The sequence below is a fragment of the Haliotis cracherodii genome, unplaced genomic scaffold (genome assembly GCF_022045235.1).
Source record: "Haliotis cracherodii isolate W230 unplaced genomic scaffold, xgHalCrac1.p SCAF_20, whole genome shotgun sequence".
NCBI classification, from domain to species: Eukaryota; Metazoa; Mollusca; class Gastropoda; order Lepetellida; family Haliotidae; genus Haliotis; species Haliotis cracherodii.
In genome coordinates, this window is record NW_027266276.1 from 15,440,140 (window position 1) to 15,459,993 (window position 19,854).

Below are 19,854 nucleotides of genomic sequence, written 5' to 3' on the forward strand. Positions count from 1 at the left end.
TCATGACAGGGGACACCAGAATATGGCTTCACACATTGTACCCATGTGGAGAATCAAACCCGGGCTTTGGGCGGGACGAGTGAACACTTTAACCGCTAGGTTGCCCCTCTTGGTTTCACAACACTATTAAACATCCTCAAAATTCAATGTTGTCCGATGACATTATACTGCTGAGACATTGAAAGGTACAGTGTAGTCAGTTGATTATATTTCAGGTACAAAGCAAAGAAGTTTTTGCATGGATTAACTTGATGTGGTTGTTGTGTGTTGCAGAGCGGCCTGGTCTGAAGGAGAAGCAGAAAGTAGAAGAGATACAATCTCACTATGTGGAAACACTACAGTCGTATGAAAACGCCAAAAGACTTCGTGGTGGGAGTGCTCTTGCCAAATTTCTGACCCGCATGTCAGACCTCCGAACAATCAGTGTGGAGCACTCCAACCTGCTGCTAGATATGGAGATGGACGGAACACAGTTCCCATCGTTGATGATGGAGACATATGTCGCCCCGCCAGATGACAAGTGAAGGTGGTGCACGGAGGTTGTGACACTCTAAGCTCAGTCCTGTGAGTGCATCTGGTCTGTTTGCTAGCTGGTTCCAGTCATCATCATCATGGCTCCCTTGTGAATGTTGTCTTATATCGAAACATAATTGCTATCTGAGGAATATTCACTTTGAAGGATGCTTTCTGTGAGACAGGTCATCTAACGTCAGAACTGATAAGGAATGGACGAGTCACTGGGGGAACTTACAGTCTGGAGCAGGGAATGGCAGAACCTCGTCTCGCATATAGTCCTCATCGTGTGAAGATATCTGCCCATGATTGTGTTCCCTCATATGCATAATCAAGTCACTACAGCCATGTTCATTGTTCTTGTTACTGATATTAAGATGATAACTTTAAAAAACATGCAACAGACATTTTTGAATCTGTAGATGAGAGTGAGCGGCTGCGGACAGAATGCATCACTTACCAAAGGACTTTGGTGGGCAACTGTATCACAGTGATGATGTTTGACAAGTTGAGGCCTCTCATTGGTAGTTCCAGAAAGGGATGACGATTTTCCTGATCGTGATTCTTGTGTACAGAACCACTCACCAAACGTTTGTACAAATTCAGTACTTCAGTCCTTTATCAGTCCATGTCACATATCTGTGAAAGGAGTGCACGAGACGGCATCTCAGCAGCATGAAGAACATCAGGAAGGGTTCCTCTTATCAAAAGTAAACTGCTCCACTTTGCATACCAAAGACACAGGCCTTGATCAGCCTACTCTGATATGAAGGGGTTCAGGATAAAACAGCAAACAGTGGATGTCAGAATCCAAGGTATAGTGTGGTTGGTATTTACTTCGGAGTGTGATTAAGGCAGTGGTGAAAATTCCTGGTCAGAAAAAGTGTTGATGCAGAAATGTAGAATCCTACTTTGTACTATGTAAATATGTTCTTCGCGCCATATCTATGAAGATCGCAAGTATGTCTTCGGAGGAATGTTTCCTGGTTGAATCACCAGCCTGACTGAGGGCATTTAATCTTCTTAGATGGATCAGTCCATTCTCTATGAAGGAGCCAGGTAGCTCCAGGTGTGTCCACCCTGCAGACTACGGGGGTATGCCTTTCACATGACAATATCGCTACATTGAAGGGCAATACTTTCAAAACAGTTGAGGGGACAGAAGTAACATGTAAGACCACGTGTTCTGCATTAGAACATCTGGGGACTTTTCTGTAGTGGACACGGCCAATGTGTGGCACGACCTATGTACAATTGATTCAACACCATGTGCTGACCGGCGTGCTAGTTGTGGTCACGTGACTGTGTGTGTGACACACGTCACACTAACGAGGACGAGGGGATGTACAGTACATGGGCACCAAAGAGATATGTGATAGGGTGTTGACTGTCGGGTGACTGAAGTGCTGTGGGCAGCCCTCAGCACAATATTGTATAGTTGTGTACAGTCAGATGTATATAGTGAAACTGTGTGGAGACATCAAACAATACTGATGTCAATAAAGTGTATGTAATATGTAAGTATATAGCCACAAGTGTTTCCGAGTGAATATGTAAATTGACACTTCATGCATATCTAAACAAAAAGACAAGGATTGTTTGATGTCGTGAAGTTTGATTTTAACTGTGACACATCATTCAAGTACTACATCCCGCTCAGAGATAAAGACATTCAGTGGGAGTAAATGTGAAGTTATCTTTCAACAAAGTGAAGTTAGATGCATGATGTGCCAGTAAGAGAAGTGACTTTGAAAGATTGATTTGTCTTAATTATGCTTATATGAAGTGAAATTTTAAGGTTGACATACACATTTGTAATAGTGGAAGATATTGACATATTGTGGACTAAAGATTTTATATGTCACTCTGAATTACACTGGAATGAAGCATGGGCAACATCGAGTATGTGTATCAGTTGATGGTCATGTGACTGTCATGTGACTGTCATGTAATTCAAAGAGCTGAAGCTGGGGAGTGAACGACACACATACTTGATAATGGGACAATGGACCCCAGTCTGTGTATTTGTCAACAAGCATTATGTATTTGACATCGTCCATTTGTTTCAAGATTGATGAACTTTATAAAAGGCAGCTTAGTTTCCGATGACCTTATAAACACAACATTTCATTTCTCTTGCCTGTCACCTGGTTTCAATTGTTTTCTTTTGTTGTTTTGTTTTGTGGAAATATATATATATACACACATATATTTATGAATGGAGATCGCATTATAATCAGCTTTAGAGCTTCGTGTTACTTCTTGCTTTAGATATTTTACAGCAATTGTAAGGGTTGTTTTAGAGGAGAAAGATCATTATCAATCAAGTTGGGGTTTTTTAGTTGATACAATCAATTGTTTTTCTCTTAAAATTTTCAAGACTTTCATCTTGACCAGCAGGACCTCTTAAACAGCCCTTCACCACTTTTACCAAAGTGGGACATTTGATTTCTATGAGGGTTTTAATTGCAAGCAAGTTTTAGATGCAAATTGTGGATTTTGTCGATTTTAGCACATTGAGATTATTTTACATTTGGAATAACACTCATCATATGGACTAATAACTTCAAATAGTGTTTTCTTGTTGAAAAAAAGCATTGTTTCCATTATAAAACTTAAGGTGTTAATTTCAGTGAGCACCTTGAACGCCTTGCCATTTCAGTAAGCTTAGATCTCATCAGATCTCATCGCAGCATTCAAATTTCACTTCTTGGAGGATGCAGATTTTAATTGTTGTCTCATTAACTGAGACCGTTGCCCCTGAAAACAAGATCACTTCATACACTGCCAGTTTAACAACCTCAGTTTGCGTCGACATACATATCCATGTCTTCTTACTCTTTCAACAGATGATGGTATTGCTTTTTCAGTATGGCCTAGTAAATAGTTTTATGAAAAAAAGAGGACATGTTTTTTTCTTGAAAAACATGTTCTATAATTGGTCATTTTTTTCATATGAAGAATAATAAGTTATCAAAAATCATTGATCTGTAAAAGAATTATGCAAAGTGAATTCATTCATTTTTTATGTAACTTGAATGTTTGTATAGTAATTGCTGTGAATAATGAGTAGATTTACTGCTGGCCTCTATCAAATATGCTATTTGTAATATTTTCTCTCAAAAATATTCTCTGTATGACAGAATATTTAGCAATTTTTTCTATCTTGAGACAAAGAAACATGTCAGTGTGGTATTTATAGATAAACAAATATAATCGAATAAAATTTGCACCAACCAGAAACCTACCTTGAGTCTCACAAACATTGAACTTTCATTCTGGTGTGTTGTAGGTCATTCAGGGGACTGACACACACCAGGAACCATCTAGATTTCAAGTATGAGAATTTCATTGAGTTGAAATATTAACTAGGACCTGTCTCTGTGATCAAATTGAAGTACGCAAATCAAACATAAACTATTCAGACCTATTTTGAGGACAATGGTATGTGATTTGTCGACTTCCTGTCATGTAAACATGACGTGGGTGAAGATTCCATTCAGGGATGGTAGCTGAGCAATATGCCAGCTAAGCAGTTAAGACCTAGAATGATGTAGAAGACTCACTATAAAATGGCAGCTTCCTCTCCGTTGCACAGATTTCCACAGAAGAGGAAGACTGTCATTGTTACAAGACTCTTTGAGTGAGCATTGTTATGCCCTTGGGTTTGTGAACGTCGAGAGTTTAGAGATTAGAAATTGAAGCTGGCAGCTGTAACAAATATGGCCCTGTTCCTGAAACTATTCAAACGTAACCCTTTTTTTTTTTAATTCTATAGGAATGCAGAACTTATTTACTTACAGAAGCATTGGTAAGAAGAACAAAGTCTCAAGGAATCAGAAATAGAAGTTTTCGTTCTTCTTTGAATTATGAGGGTATCACGTCTCTCATAACAAGCAGAAGGTCTACTAGTTAGGTATTATTAATCTATCAAGTACAAGGAAACAAGCAGAAGGTCTGCTAGTTAGGTATTATTAATCTATCAAGTACAAGGAAACAAGCAGAAGGTCTACTAGTTAGGTATTATTAATCTATCAAGTACAAGGAAACAAGCAGAAGGTCTACTAGTTAGGTATTATTAATATATCAAGTACAAGGAAACAAGCAGAAGGTCTACTATTTAGGTATTATTAATCTATCAAGTACAAGGAAACAAGCAGAAGGTCTACTAATTAGGTATTATTAATCTATCAAGTACAAGGAAACAAGCAGAAGGTCTACTAGTTAGGTATTATTAATCTATCAAGTACAAGGAAACAAGCAGAAGGTCTACTTGTTAGGTATTATTAATCTATCAAGTACAAGGAAACAAGCAGAAGGTGTACTATTTAGGTATTATTAAACTATCAAGTACAAGGAAACAAGCAGAAGGTCTACTAATTAGGTATTATTAATCTATCAAGTACAAGGAAACAAGCAGAAAGTGTACTATTTAGGTATTATTAAACTATCAAGTACAAGGAAACAAGCAGAAGGTCTACTAATTAGGTATTATTAATCTATCAAGTACAAGGAAACAAGCAGTAGTTCTACTAGTTAGGTATTATTAATCTATCACTTCCAGGAAACTTCCTGGGGCAGAGATGATTTTCAAGGTCTTTTCACATGCTATGTAGGTCAAGGGGTCCTGATGCTGGGCGTGGATGGGGCCACTGTAGAGCAGTCGTGACTCAACTACAAAGAAGATGCAGATTCTTTTATCAAGCTCTCCTTGTGGTTTGGTTATAACTTGCACTTGAATAAATTGTGCCTTCTATTTGTAATGATTTCTAAGTCGGGACTTTTGGCTTTAACTCCTCAGGGGAACTGGGGCAGCAACTATATGACTGTGAAATGGCTTTTAATGTACACCATGTGATTGAATGTTGTGCCCATGCTGTGCAGCAACTGTGAGCACCCCTTTGAGTCCAGTGACTTCTCTCATTAAGGCAGTGTTGCTTCTGATTGAACAAACACTTACAATTGTACAATACTCTGAAATATTATGTCTTTATTAGATTACTAGGCATCATGATTCACGTATCGCTTCACTTCTCTAGATGTCCACTAGGGTCACTAGGGTCACCATTATGAACTTCAGCAAGAGAACTCTTCCTCAAGGCTAATGCTGTGAGAACACTTACTTCCTTCCTCTAAATAGTGGCTACAGTAATACGTCAAACATGGCGGAAGATGAATATTCTGACTGAAAGATAAAGAGTGTTTGGAACAAAATTGTTTTGCTGAAAACTGTGAAATTGCCTTGCTCAGCACCGTGGAGGAGGTTTATTGTTGGCAATAGAGCTTTCACATCCATACTAGATAGGTTCTAAGTATATTTGTGAAAGTGTTTAAAAGAGGAACTCACAGGTGTGATAGTGGTACTCACAGTTGAACATTTGATATAATATATCCCTTTGACCTATTACTGGACACTAATGTATGCAAGAGTGCAATGTGGAGCTTGTTTGGATCAGGTTACCTCAATGTCACCACAGCTTACAACAGCTGCTTATCATGACCACAAGTACATGTGGTAACTGACTTTGCTTGCAGTCCTTGTGAATACATGCTTCAGCATCTTTACAGTTTGTTATCTCATTAAGACTGTACAGGTGTTTAACTGGTCCATCATTTGGAGAGTATATTTTTGATTGAGGGATCCAACCATTGCATCCTTTTGGGGAGATGGGGGTGAGGAGTTTGATAAATAATGAAAATGATAATATGTATCACCTGGTTGGGGGCAGATAAACATAAAATTGCCCCATTGCATAAAATGTATTAGATGTTATATCCTTCAAAGTGTGTCCCTCGACTGAACCCGAGATACTACCCAGGCCTTTCCCCAAAGATAAAATGGTTGCTTCGAATTTAATTTTAGAGTTTCGGTAAGACAGAGTTTCATTCCTCTGTGGGTTAATTGTATGACTGTTTTGTTTTTCATTCATGTAATTAAGTCATTTTGTATGTTGATACCCATCACAATATGTAATTACTGTAAACATATTTCAACTCGGCAATAACTGAAACATGTTGTGTGTTCAATGTCAGTCTCGTTGGTAATCATAACAACAGCAGTCCGTTATATATAACCCCATGCTTCAATTACTTTATTGACAGTTACTGCTGATTTTAGTTTCCAAAATGAACTTGAATCAAATTGCATTACTGATGAACTAATGACACTGAATCTGACCTCGTTACAATGGTATATGACCTCATTTTTATGTATGTTCTGCAACAATGTTGTTGGTTAGTGATAGTTGTTCATGAAGTGTCTGGTAACCTGCAACAATGTTCATGATTGTGTTCATGGCCTGCAACAATCTTGTATTTCTAGTGTGACTGTTCATGGCTTGCAACAATGTTGTAACACAGGACAGTGTCATGGCTTGCAACAATGTTGTTACACAGGACAGTGTCATGGCCTGCAACAATGTTTAGACAGGACAGTGTCATGGCCTGCAACAATGTTGTTACACATGACAGTGTCATGGCCTGCAACAATGTTTAGACAGGACAGTGTCATGGCCTGCAACAATGTTGTTACACAGGACAGTGTCATGGCTTGCAACAATGTTGTTACACAGGACAGTGTCATGGCCTGCAACAATGTTGTTACACAGGACAGTGTCATGGCCTGCAACAAGACAGTGTCATGGGGTGCAACAATGTTGTTACACATGACAGTGGCCTACAACAATGTTAGATGTCAGTCATTGCTAGATTCACGAAGTATATAGAAACATGAAACAATATTGTGTTCATTCTGGTTTTGTTCATGTTTTAAGCACAGAATCTGCAACAATCCTGTCTGTTACTTGTGGCCTTCTTCATGACCTACTGGTACCTGCCTCTCTGTTGGATGTGACTCTAGGCTTAAGTCATGAAGTATATATCATCCTGCAACACTGTTGTATGTTACCTAGGCTGCCTATGTAAACTTTCCAGTGCAGGATTTTTTTCGGTTTTGTACATACCATTTACGAACTGCTGAACACAAGTTTTATGCGCTTTCACTGTGAAATAATCCCAATTAAGGTAATTCTAAAATTGCTACTAGCTGCTTGTGGCAGGTCACCTCCTCATATATATGTGCATATCAACTGCATGCTTGGACCTCAGTCAGCGTAGGCAACTGACATCCATGCACAGCGTCAGCATTGGTTCTAGACACCTGCTGTTGATGTGAAGTCTTACCACGGCATGTGAACCTGTCACTTTACTACCTGATGGCTTTGTACATAGATATAGCAGCAGACAACCTGTATTTCCTCAGATGCGTGTATTGTTTACATGCACCCGACTACCCTCTGCTGCATACATTAAAAATGTGCAACTTTGTATGCAGGAAGTTTTACAATTCAGTACACATTGTTCAGGATATTTACAACTGTGTATACACTATTCAGGACCTGGAAAACTCTGTATGCACTGTTCAGGGTTTTTATGACTGTGTATACAGTGTTTAAGATTTGTACAATTCTGTATACATAGTGTAGGGCCTGTACAGAAATGTATACATGTTTGAGGACATGTATAACAATGGGTACACTGTTCAGCAAATGTACATGTTCATCTCTGTGTAAATTCATAGATTTTCTTCACCATCACAGCTGTTCTGCCACATCGCCTACAATTCCTGTATTGAACATGTCAGTGCTCTTATTATTACCCAAAGGGACATGTAATTCATGGGCCTCAAAAAGATACTGGGGCAGTCGGGTAGCCTAGTGGTTAAAGCGTTTGCTCGTCACGCCGAAGACCCGAGTTCGATTCCCGACATGGGTACAATGTGTGAAGCCCATTTCTGGTGTCCCCTGGCGTGATATTGCTGGAATATTGCTAAAAGCGGCGTAAAACCAAACTCACTCACTCAAAAAGATACTCTACTACAAATTTTCAGTAGGATTATAAAAGATTCCATTGTCTAATACTGATTCCTTGTTAGTTTACCCTGGAAGCCTACCTCTGATAGTTCACTTGGTTCATTACTGTTATCAAGCAGGAAATGTGAGTTCCAAATTTATTTCTGTCTGTTCTGGTGATAAGACTGAAAAATACCTAAAAGGCCACTCAATGAATGTTGTTTTGGTGGCTTTTAGGAACTAGTTCTGATGTTGAGGGCATGTAGCTGACTGTGGCAGAACCAACTCCCCTGACTGGTGAGGATGGTCTATGTCATGTATGTACCTTTCATCAAGTGTTGTCATTGACTGCTACATGACTAGCAGTATCCTTATTGGAGAAATAGGAGAAGGGTTTTGACCAATCACATCATTCAGAAAAGCTAGATCGCTGCAAATAAAAGGCTAGGTTGAACTTTTCACATACATGAAAGGTTCTTATTAAATATGTCTTATGCCATTGTATTTTGACAATATTCTCTACAAACAGTTTCCCTTTTATTCATGATATTGATATTGGCAAACACAAGATACATATCACACACTTTCGCTATTCTTGAGGCCAAAATGCTTTTTGCCAGATGTTTTTTTATTAAACCATGGATCTAGTTCTGAATCATAGCTTGTTCTATTAGTTTTTTCACCTTTTCGACACCAACTTGTGTTTTTGTTTCACTGGTGATTTGTAGGAAAATGTTTATTTGGGGAAAAAGTAAATACCATGATTTCCTTGGTAAGTCACTATACTCAAAATCAACTTTGATCATTCTTGACCCTCTGTATTTGAACCTTTGACTTAGAAAATCTGTATGGTCAGACTAACTTGTTTCCTGTTATACTGACAAGGTAACTCCATATATTTATAGTAAAAATAATTCCATCAATTTCCTATTTTTATACCATCTTGTACTTTTACTTCAAAAGAGTTTTATCTTTAAGGAAATTGTACTCCGATCAACCTGGACAACATTCATGATAGGGAAGGGGGTGAGGGGGCTCCTGTCTCTTGGCATATTTACCACAAAAATGTGTCAAACCACAAAATAAACTGGTCTGGCCTTTACAGGAAATAATGTGCCTGTTTTCCTTTCACACTAGCAAGTCTTTATCAGCACTTCATCCTCCCAGTACAGAGGAGAGCTTGGGTTTGTTGGAGTGATTTTATTTGATTATTCAGAATATTTTTATTTGTAAATGGCTCTGTGTAATGTTGGTAGCTTCTATTTCAGTCTTGCACCATGTCGCCAAATTATTTTTATTTGATCGCCAAGTATTGTTTTATTTTGTGTGAACTGTGCTGCCCCAGCTAACTAACATGTTCCATGCAGTAGGTCTAGATGGCTAATAGTACAACATTTTCCCCCATCAATAAACAAAGACAGCGACATTGTCATTTAACTATAAGTTCAAAATTTCACAATCTGACAAAGATTAAAATATTTGCAACTGAAAAATATTTTTTATATATTGCTTTGTTTGCTCAGTAAATTTCGTTTCGGTAATTTAAAAAAACTCATCACATAATGTTATATTTTTCTACTTTCGAAATAACAGCAAGCTAACTTATACCAAAGAATAAAAAAATAGGGATGAGGTGATTAACATATGAACATCAAATTTCATATATGGTCATATATTTAAAATAAGGCATAAAAAATGAATGTATATGTTGGTATTATATCCTTACTTTGTTTAGACACTCAGACAATTCTATTTTTATGCATCTGAAATATGTTTCTAAAATTTGTTCACACATAAGGGTAGGATCAATTTTTACAGATTTTTAATCAATCTCACGATCATTTATTTTCTGAAAGAGACATTTGAAATCTCAGCAATATTTGTAACCTACAAGATAACTTGTCATTGTCAGGAAATGCTTTTGAAGATAGATGTAAGATGCTTACATGAAACATATCGCAATATTATTACACTAATTTGTTGTGATGAAAGAGAAGGTTGTTGTCTACACAAAATGCAACAGAACCCTGATCAATCACAGTAAAAAATGTACAGCCCTAAAATAGCAATTTGCTGATTCAAGGAGATTTGTGTCACGCATCTCTACACTATTTCAAGCATTTCCTGAAATGAGAGTGTCACATCAGTATAGCATTCAGTGATAGCAGGAAGGGAAAAGAGGAACCAACTTGGAATATACACATTATTGGAACTGGAAAATGGCAAATGTTGTTCATGTTTGAATTAACTTGGCCAGACCAATTCGTTTCTTGTCTTACAATTAATCCTGTCTTATCTGCACTAAGTATTTTGTTTTATGCCAATACTGGATTTGTCTAAAAATTTGATAATATGAATGTTTTTGGATTAGTATATTTTGTTTCAAGAGCATTTAAAAAAATTAAGTTCGGGTCTACCCAACATTTTTTTCATTTTCTTTTGCAAACTGTATCTTTGCTTATCTACGAAATATATCTGTAGGACAAGTAACTAGTTTGGCTGGTACTGTGGATAATTAGTTGGGTATGTATCTTTGCAAACATGGAGTTTGAGAATATATATGCCTTTCAGAACATATGTGAATAACAATCATTTACCTTCGACCAACCTTTTGAACAGTGTTAGATGTTAAGAGATGATAATGATAAACTGATATGGTTATGCATGACAAATATGGTTAGAAAAGACCAGACTGTCAAGACTCAGAAAGAGTTGACTGGGGTTGTGTTTCTGTGGTCATGTTAGAATGTGATCATTCATTATCCTGCTTCAGGGCTAATGTTGCTGTGCACACAGCCCAATTTATGCCTAGTTTAGCTAAATATATCAATCCTTGTTTTCTTTCAAACAAGGCAATATGCAGGCAAGAAGTATCAAGTTAGTTTGTTAACATTGTACTGTTGAGCATAATGACGGCTTGTGTAAGTTTGGTTCAGTCTCTTAAAATGACCAAATGTCTTGAAGTATACTATTTGCTCAATGTAGATTAAGAGTGGTCTCTCTTGGAGCCTGCTGTGATTTGATTGGTCAGCATATGCTGGTTGTGCCCTCTATAAATGGCGGAAATAAATATATTGAAATACATTACAATCTGTTTTGTATTTTTTGTCTATTGTTTATTCACAGTACACAGGTAGTAAGAATTTATTTTTGCATTTTTTAGCCATATCACTACAATAGACGGCCCGTGAAGATCTGGGGTAGAATAGGTCTTCAGCTTCCCATGCTTGCCGTAAAAGGCTACTGTGCTTATCTTAAGAGGTGACTTACAGGATCGGGTGGTCAGGCTCGCTGACTTGGTTGATGCATGTCATCATATCCCAATTGCATAGATCAATGTTCATGATGTCAATCACTCGATTATTCACAGACCACCGTCATATAGCTGGAATATTGCTGAGTGCCGCATTAAACAACAAACAAACGCAACACTACAATGGACACTATTGTTGGACAAAGACATCCTCGCCTTGTAAGAAACCAGTGTTGTCTGTGTTCCATGTGAATGCTGGACCACTCGCAAAATCAAGGCATGTCACTTCACAATGAAATTAATTCTTCATGCCTTAATATTGTTACTGTGTTTGTTCATGTGTTTGTTGTTTAATGCCGCACTCAGCAATGTTCCATCTGCGTGACTGTAGCCTGTAATAATCAGATACGGACCAGGCAAACCAGTGATTGATATTGTGTTCCACACTCCATGCTATTGAGCTGTAAACCAAGTCAGCCAGCTTTACGAAAAGCATAGGTATAGGTTGCAAGGACAATTTTCTAGCTGGTAATCCCCAGAAAAGGAATCAGTTGGACATTAAAAATGGTATTACAGCTATGTAAAATGGCTTCCCATAATAGATATTCTGTCATATTAGAAGTTGAGGTCACCCACCATCACCATCAGCAAACAGACAACAGATGGTGGGGCTGCCTCTCCCTCATGAATATTGCATACACAACTTAAACTATGCAACAGTGGAATCTGACTTCCATGAACAAAAATTAGAATGTTCTCTCTTAGTGGTGGATGCTCATTTAAGTGCATTGCTTCGTCTGATCTGAGGGAAGTCTTTTCAAAGTATGGCAGTTTGGGTTATTTCATGGTTAGTATAATAGAGACATTTCATCTCCTTGAGAGATTTATTTTGTCACCATATGGCAATAAATCATTTTGGTTGTCATTTCAAACAGGTTTAATGCATGTTTTTAGACATCAAAGCTTGTACAAAATGAAGAAAAGACGTTATCAGAGTTAAATTGAGCTGTGATGCATTTGACAACATAGTTTGCATTAGATTGGTATCATTAAAAATATTTATTACTACTTAAAGTTATCTGACATTGAAATATGTAAAGGGCAATAATAGGTTTGATACTAAATTAAATCATGCAAGAAGAAATATTACAACAATGTATAGACATCATCATCATCATGCAGATAACTTGCTTTGCAAAAATGTCCTACAGTCGAAAACAAACAATGTAATGGAACCCTGTAATCAGAAACAATGTAATTGGACCCTGTGATCAGAAACAAACTGGTGTAATCACGTCTTGTGATCAAAAACAATGTAATGGGACCCTGTGATCAGAAACAAACTGGTGTAATCACGTCATGTGATCAGAACAATGTAATGGAACCCTGTAATCAGAAACAATGTGATGGGACCCTGTTATCAGAAACAAAATGGTGTAATCACGTCTTGTGATCAGAAACAATGTAATGGAACCCTGTGATCAGAAACAAACTGGTGTAATCACGTCTTGTGATCAGAAACAATGTAATGGAACCCTGTAATCAGAAACAATGTGATGGGACCCTGTTATCAGAAACAATATGGTGTAATCACGTCTTGTGATCAGAAAAACAATGTAATGGAACCCTGTGATCAGAAACAAACTGGTGTAATCACGTCTTGTGATCAGAAACAATGTAATGGAACCCTGTAATCAGAAACAAAATGGTGTAATCACGTCTTGTGATCAGAAATAATATAATGGAACCCTGTGATCAGAAACAACACACGCTAACGCTGACTGTGATCAGAAGTAATGGCGTCCTGTTATCTGAAACGTCGACTGGAATCCTGTGATCAGTAGAAAAACACTGAAAAGGCGTCCTGTTATCTTAAACGATGTAATGGAATCCTGTGATCAGAAGAAAAACACTGTAATGGCGTCCTGTTATCTTAAACGATGTAATGATCAGAAGAAAAACACTGTAATGGTGTCCTGTTATTTTAAACGATGTAATGGAATCCTGTGATCAGAAGAAAAACACTGTAACGACGTCCTGTTATCTGAAACGATGTAATGGAATCCTGTGATCAGAAGAAAAACACTGTAATGGCGTCCTGTTATCTTAAACGATGCAATGGAATCCTGCGATCAGAAGAAAAACACTGTAATGGTGTCCTGTTATCTGAAACGATGCAATAGAATCCTGTGATCAGAAGAAAAACACTGTAATGGCGTCCTGTTATCTGAAACGATGTAATGGAATCCTGTGATAAGAAGAAAAACACTGTAATGGCGTCCTGTTATCTTAAACGATGTAATGATCAGAAGAAAAACACTGTAATGGTGTCCTGTTATTTTAAACGATGTAATGGAATCCTGTGATCAGAAGAAAAACACTGTAATGGCGTCCTGTTATCTTAAACGATGCAATGGAATCCTGTGGTCAGAATAAAAACACTGTAATGGCGTCCTGTTATTTTAAACGATGCAATGGAATCCTGTGATCAGAAGAAAAACACTGTAATGGCGTCCTGTAATCTGAAACGATGCAATGGAATCCTGTGATCAGAAGAAAAACACTGTAATGGCGTCCTGTTATCTGAAACGATGCAATGGAATCCTGTGATCAGAAGAAAAACACTGTAATGGCGTCCTGTTATCTGAAACGATGCAATGGAATCCTGTGATCAGAAGAAAAACACTGTAATGGCGTCCTGTTATCTGAAACGATGCAATGGAATCCTGTGATCAGAAGAAAAACACTGTAATGGTGTCCTGTTATTTTAAACGATGCAATGGAATCCTGTGATCAGAAGAAAAACACTGTAATGACGTCCTGTTATCTGAAACGATGTAATGGAATCCTGTGATCAGAAGAAAAACAAGGTAATGACGTCCTGTTATCTGAAACGATATAATGGAATCCTGTGATCAGAAGAAAAACACTGTAATGGCGTCCTGTTATCTGAAACGATGTAATGGAATCCTGTGATCAGAAGAAAAACACTGTAATGGCGTCCTGTTATCTTAAACGATGTAATGGAATCCTGTGATCAGAAGAAAAACAAGGTTATGACGTCCTGTTATCTTAAACGATGTAATGGAATCCTGTGATCAGAAGAAAAACACTGTAATGGCGTCCTGTTATCTTAAACGATGTAATGGAATCCTGTGATCAGAAGAAAAACACTGTAATGGTGTCCTGTTATCTTAAACGATGCAATGGAATCCTGTGATCAGAAGAAAAACACTGTAATGGTGTCCTGTTATCTTAAACGATGCAATGGAATCCTGTGATCAGAAGAAAAACAAGGTAATGGCGTCCTGTTATCTTAAACGATGCAATGGAATCCTGTGATCAGAAGAAAAACACTGTAATGGCGTCCTGTTATCTGAAACGATGTAATGGAATCCTGTGATCAGAAGAAAAACACTGTAATGGCGTCCTGTTATCGTAAAAGATGTAATGGAATCCTGTGATCAGAAGAAAAACACTGTAATGGTGTCCTGTTATCTGAAACGATGTAATGATCAGAAGAAAAACACTGTAACGACGTCCTGTTATCCTAAATGATGTAATGGAATCCTGTAATCAGAAGCAACACAAGGTAATGACGTCCTGTAATCAGAAACAATGTAATATAGAATAGAACCCTGTAATCAGAAACAACGCTTCAATATGGCTACATGTTGTAGGTAGGCGAATGGGCACACCCCTATGTCCAAAATGGACTGTCCCTACATGTTATTAAAGAGGACAGTCAGCTTAAAGGCTTATCGCCTTAGGATTAACAACTGAGCAGCAGATTACCAAAATAACAGTTGATGCTTATGTCATAGCGACTGATTTACGACATCCATTGTCTGAAGAACATTTGATTGCAAAGGCTCATTACCCTGGAGCCATGACATCTATATGCCTTGAAACACTTAATTGCTGTTATTTATAAGATGCTAATCCTATTTGTTAATCCCCATTTTTGTGTACATCGACTGTCTGCCATCCTGAACAGGATGTGCAAGTATGTCACTGATGATTTACTGTTTACATTTATATTTATTACTTACTAAATGTCAGGTGACCATGGCTATATATAAGCCTTGGTCCAGAGAGATTGAGAGAAGGAGAAAGAAAGGTCTTACCCTTAGCCTAGCTGGGGTTAGGCTGGGTGCTCCGGGGCACCAGGACAACAACCACTACCACTACGTGCTGACCTGGCACATAGTGTCTTTTGTATGTATATATCTACATGTATAGAGTAAAACTGTATATACTGCAACCATCGTCTCCAAGTTGTCACTTCCTTCCTTGCATATATGAGTATGCAAATTGTTCATTATTCAACTACAGACCACACGCGTTGTTACTTATCTGCAGAAAATTATGTTTTTCATTTAATCCTTTTGATTCTCAATTCAAGGGGTGGTTGGGGGTATAGAATAAGAAACAAGGGGAAAGAGCAGATGGATTGGTGGAACTTGTTTCATTATCTTTAAGGTCTTGAGGTGAGAGGGGTACATGATACACTGAGAAGGGGAATCACAGCAAATTGTCAGGACAGATCAACGTTGGGACAGCAGAGTTGTCTGTCGTACTTACATTAAGGATCTTTAAACAATTTACCCCTGATTCAGGGAAGAAATAGACCGTCCAAAACTTAACAATACTCAGTCTGCACTGAGTGAACATCAGACGGGGGATGGACGGGAGAGTCTGAGTCCTGTTGTGTCAGAATAAGTATACTTATGTCATAAATAATCAAATTCATGTAGATTATTTGTTATCCTGACACATCACATTGCAATGCATTTCCACAGATGGCGCAGGGTGTGCAATTTGCGGTAATGGTAACCACCCGGATTACGTCTGCATTAGGCTATGCTCAGCGGGCGCCCTCTTCACTACTCTCCTATCACTTGTGACATCCGATACGTGACGCCCGGAGGATCGGAACTATAGGATGTAGGGCATAACAATCCAAGCCCAACAATCCCTCAGAATGTTTATTGAGCCACATGTGACAAAAGGGAAATATCTGGCAATGCACCGAGTACAGATGAGGGGTCGACGACTCACAGCAGGATGCGACATCGTTTGTAAGGTGAACAGAAACGGAGGCCATAAGATATTGTCAAGCAATATTTATTTATGAATGGTAGTCAAAATCAATGACGCGAACGTGGGACAGTTAACTGCTGCGCCAGGACAAGTGGCTCGAACTGATGAACCCTCTCTACATCTTTGACAGAGAGGTTCCTCGGATAGTAGTTGGCGAATGTAGTGTCAGTGCGCCAAAACCATCCCTTGGTGACATCCGTCACCGTACAGTTGTTATGCAGGGCCATCGTGGATGCCGAGGCTGATTTCATGGAGATTGTGCACCTGAGGTGGGTCCGATCCTGCGTGCTGATACACCTTCAGAATTGTAGCGCGGAGACACAACAGCGTGGTATTCTCCGTCACCTCTGCTCTACTTCTGGTCAATAGAGGTAGGAACAATATCTTCATCTGCTTTCTTGAACTCTTTGTCACTTCCAAGTAACGACTGGGTGTTCGCACAGGACAAAACGAGAGATCCTCAGCAATCTAATTGAATCAGATCTTAGTTCTCGCCATCCCTAAACAAAGATCTGAGGACATCCCATTACGGGTCACGTCAGAACGACCTTTCATCCAACTAATCAGAGCGTCGCTAACCAGATCATGAAAATGACAGTCGGAATGTGTTTTCTGATTATGCAACCACAAAATATTTAACACGGGGTATTCAGAATGACAGTTACGGGTTTTATGATTATATCCATACAATCTAGGTCATCTATAAGCCATCCCAGAATGTTCTTCTTATCAGTTTTAACATTTTTAATCGGGAATACGTCAAAATATGTTTCGAAAGTAGTCGCCAGTTTGAAACCAGTGTCGTAATGCTCGAGAAAGCTGCCATCTGATTGGCTTATGTCGATTTCTTGTCAGTCATTTCATTGGTCGGTCAAAATTAACGAGAGGTCGTTCTGACGTGACCCGGAAAGGGATGTCCTCAGATCTTTGTTTAGCGGTAGCGAGAACAAAGATCAGATTTTAATTAGATTGGATCCTCAGTGTCCTCCGTACCCAGGACTGACCATAATGGCGATATCGTCAACCGCCGATTATCCTGCTCCAACTGTTGATTTTTAGCCACAGCATCCTGCATAAGGCCCAAGTGAACCTTAGCATCTGACCCTCTGTCAAACTTAATTTGTGTGACGTCCAAAGCATCAATTTAACCATGCGAGCTGCCGTAGCCAATGCAATGAGAAAAAAATATTTTTGAGTTAAAAACTGTAATTCAGCCTGCTCCATCGGTTCATAGGGTGGTGAGACCAAATGTTGTAGTACCACCCCTGGATCCCAAGCCGGAGACCTGAAGTGCCTTTTCTGATCTTGCAGTCGTAAACCCTTTCACAAGGCTGTGATTTCCAGTGCTGTACTAATCGCTGTAACTAATCGGACCTGAAGCTGCCAAATAGGTATCGGTAGTACCCCGTCGCAACTGTTTAGCTATATGCAGTTAGTACTCGCCAATAATCGCAGTAGTGACCTTCATCGGATCTAAAGGCTTTGTTTTGCAGTAAGCCACAAGCAAATCCTACTTGGTGTTGTGAAGCTGCCCAGTAGAACTCCATCTGCGGCTCTCACAAAAAAACTCAGGTTTTCAATGATCTTTGCAAATGCACCACACGTACAGAGCTAACGAGCCTGTCCTCGGATGAGCCTGCTTTGTGAGTGGGTTGATGAGTTACTTCTGCCACAGAGGGAGCTCCATGACCGAGTTTCCTACAAACTTTGTAAGCTCTGGGAACCACAATCTCCTGAGCCAATAAGGCGCTACCAAGTGGATCCAGATGGATCTGCTTTGTTTCCCTCAACTTCTGCAGGACTCCTACACAGTATGTTTTTTCCAAGAGATGGCGAGAGCGTCATGATCCCAAGCCAGTGGATCGGTGAGGAAATGAAAACTGATGTGAAAAGACCGACGTTGGGCATGGCCAAGCGTTGACAACACCATCCGAAACAGGTCAGGATGCAGTTGCCATTCTGTCAGTGTGGACTGTTGAGGACAAGACAGTGCGTCAGCGACAACGTTTGCAAAGCCTGGAATGTGACTACCTGGTAAAACTGAAAAGTTCGGTCTAACAACTGGCTGGAAAGTGTGGACCAAATCTTGTGTATGTAATGAGCCACAAATTGTCAGTGGAGATCAGCACACGGGCGCCCTTAAGGCGTTGTCTCCACTGTTTTTGTCCAGAATGACAGCCAAAAACTCGAGGCTGTTGATATGAAAGCCCCTGAAATGGTTAGGTGATCCATGTGTTGGCACGAAGGGTTGGCACGAAGTTTCGCAAAGAGACCCCGTCGCAGATGTTCGATGGGATCTTCACCACCGCTGGATATCAGTTAAAGACGACACCTGAGCATGCATCTTCGGCTGACGCCAGTAGACCCAGTAGACTCTGCCAATCGCGAACTGTGATGTCCCGAGAGACTGTATCTTAGGTCTTACGTATCTTACCTTGGGTACCATTAGTAAACTTCAGTTGGTGTCATACTCCCTGTGAACTGGAGAGACTGCGAATCAACATTTCCAGGTTCATTAACCATCCTAACTGTGACAACAGGCGCCGTGAAAGGGCAATGTGTTGCACTAACGTCAGTGGATCCTGATCGTTGAGGATGCAATCATCTTTGTACTGATGAAAGCTGACACCCATGCTGTGCAATTGGGCAACCACCGGATTGGTTATTCACATAAACAACCATGGTCGAGGAAATTCCAAATTTAAGGACTTGCCATTGGAAGTGCCTCCCCTTTGGATGAAAAGGGAACATGCAGGTATGCTTCCTGCAGATCCAACGACACCATTAAGTCCCCCAGACATATGATTAACCGCAAGTCTTTGAGGGATAACATGGAGTCTCCAGATACTTGCTGAACGTTTTCAGGTTGTTGATCCTGTTGGAGACTAATAACCTGATGTGAGCTGATCCTTTGGAATTACTCGCACAACTACCTTACAAGAATGTCGATTGGGCGACAGATCGGCCAAAAGAACGGCATGATCCTTTGAGTAATGGCAGGCATCTGGCGATGTGGTTAGTGGCGGCTGCCATTTCAGGTTGACGCAATAACCATATTTCAATGTATTGATGACCCAAGGGTCGTTTAATATTTGTTACCAATTTTACCAGTAAGCCACCAATCGGCCACATAAT

The 19,854-nt window shown here is 39.3% G+C and overlaps 1 protein-coding gene across 8 annotated transcripts in view; it reads left to right on the forward strand.

Annotated features, from left to right (window-relative positions):
* The window catches only part of LOC139470352 (ecdysone receptor-like), a 101,413-nt gene extending 89,966 nt beyond the window's left edge, over window positions 1-11,447 (forward strand). For all 8 annotated transcript variants that reach the window (XM_071252739.1, XM_071252740.1, XM_071252744.1 and 5 more), the window contains one exon: window positions 274-11,447. In XM_071252739.1, the coding sequence (XP_071108840.1) occupies window positions 274-524 (251 nt within the window). In that variant the 3' untranslated portion in view covers window positions 525-11,447. The remainder of the gene's footprint in view (window positions 1-273) is intronic.
* The last annotated feature ends 8,407 nt before the right edge of the window (window positions 11,448-19,854 follow it).